The sequence below is a fragment of the Wolffia australiana genome, chromosome 1, assembly GCF_029677425.1.
Source record: "Wolffia australiana isolate 7733 chromosome 1, ASM2967742v1".
Lineage (NCBI taxonomy): Eukaryota > Viridiplantae > Streptophyta > Magnoliopsida > Alismatales > Araceae > Wolffia > Wolffia australiana.
The window spans coordinates 572,488-574,396 of NC_135835.1; the positions used below are offsets into that span (position 1 = coordinate 572,488).

The following is a 1,909-nucleotide window of genomic DNA, read 5'->3' on the forward strand; positions in this document are numbered from 1 at the left end:
AAAATTTGACATGATGAATTAAATCGTCTAATGTGAACAATCGAGGAATATCATCGACTATGCATTAAATACATACCTCACATTTAGGTACAGGCCTAGTGGGCTTGATCTAAGTGGGTACGAACCGAACCCATACGGGATACAAAATGTCAATGGGAAGACCGTAAAAAATCCATTTCAAAAACCTAACACTAAGGATGTGATTCGAAACCTCTAAAGTTTTCCCTTAATTCATCCACTTAAGGCTATTTTTTTGTAGCATGTAACACCATTTGACCAAGTAATCGCCAACGACATTTCGGTGGGTGAGGCGTCGACCTCGTCTCCAAAAACCTTACAACGACTCGCTTCTCCTCTGGTCAATGACCTTTGGGCTGCCGCACAGAAGGCCCAGTGAGCCCGAACCGCGTATCCGTTTCTGTGTCTTGGTAGTTGGTAGTCTTTTCCCCGGTCGAAAGACCAAGCTCTATCAATCGTCATCTCCGCGTGAGGAAGAGAGATTACAAACAAATAAAAGAATAATGTCCATCAAAGAAGGGTGGCCGCACGCTATAAATAAACGTTCCCTGTGGAGAAATACCCAGAACCGAAGAGAAGTCACCCGCAGGCCTTCTTCCAGCCATGGCTCTTCCCACGCCCTCTTCCTTGACCGTGGCTCTGGCCGTCTCCCTTCTCCTCTCCATTTCCAACCTTCCTTCCGTCAGAGGTAACTATATCTTAATCTCACATACGCTGTATTCACGTAAGTTATGCATATATTCGTGGGATGATTGAAGTTTCATTTACATGCAGCGTTGGGGGTGGAGTGCGAAGAGCTGCCGCAGGAGCTGTGCGCGTACGCGGTGTCGGCGCAGTCGAAGAGATGCGTACTGGAGAGCGTGCCCAAGACGGACGGGACGACGGAGTTCCAGTGCCGGACGTCGGAGGTGCGGGTAGAAAAGATGACCGACTGGATCGAGACAGACGAATGCGTCAACGCCTGCGGTGTCGACCGCGGCACCGTGGGCATCTCCTCCGACGCCCTCCTCGACTCCGGCTTCACCCGCAAGCTCTGCTCTGCCGGCTGCTACCAGAACTGCCCCAACATCGTCGACCTCTTCTTCAACCTCGCCGCCGCCGAAGGTGAGAACATCATGAATGCTTCTACTCTTGCCGTTGTCTCGGGTTTCTATTCTCGTTCAACGATGGAGGCACGTCCGATTGACGAAGCTCTTTAATTCGGTGTTGATCTTGGGTCGTGGGTTTTGAACTTGCAGGGACGTTCCTGCCAGACATCTGCGCGGCGCGGCGGTCAGGCGTTCGGCGCTCCATGGGAGAAGGAGAGATGGGACTCGCCCCTATCGCGGCAGTCTCAGCAGGAAAGTGGGATTCAGCCAGTCCAGCATCAGAGCCCGCCCCGGCTCCGGAAGGATTTTAATTCGGAAAGAGAGCGACGTCTCCTTCAGGTTCTTAACCCTTCTCCCACGAAGACAGCCGGCGATGAGTTGCACGATATTCATAGTATTTGATCTCCATCTATTTCGACACGTTTAATTTTGCGCTTGATATTTTTAGATCCTCCGACCTATATTGCCATGCATCTCGGTTTAAGATTAGATCTGCCGCCCTTGCTCCACATCTTTTCACGATTATTCTTAAACACTCATGCTCCAGTGACGGAGCACAAAGCTGCATTCAATCGTCAAAGAGAGAGAGAGAGGGAAATAGGATACGGATAGAGGGGGAGGAGAAAAGGAGAGAAGATGGAGAGAGAGAGGGAGGAACAGAGAGAGAGAGGGAGGGACAGAGAGAGAGAGAGAGAGAGAGAGAGAGAGAGAGAGAGAGAGAGAGAGGGAGAGAGAGAGAGAGAGAGAGACAGAGAGAGAGAGAGAGAGAGAGAGAGAGAGAGAGAGAGAGAGAGAGAGAAGGG

General features: G+C 50.8%; 1 protein-coding gene across 1 annotated transcript; it reads left to right on the forward strand.

Annotated features, from left to right (window-relative positions):
- The first annotated feature begins 553 nt into the window (after positions 1-553).
- Positions 554-1,615, forward strand: LOC144700252 (uncharacterized). The gene is made up of 3 exons (XM_078571720.1): positions 554-706; positions 793-1,122; positions 1,257-1,615. Exons 1-3 carry the CDS (start codon positions 622-624, stop codon positions 1,415-1,417), a joined length of 576 nt encoding a protein of 191 aa, XP_078427846.1. The 5' UTR covers positions 554-621; the 3' UTR covers positions 1,418-1,615.
- The last annotated feature ends 294 nt before the right edge of the window (positions 1,616-1,909 follow it).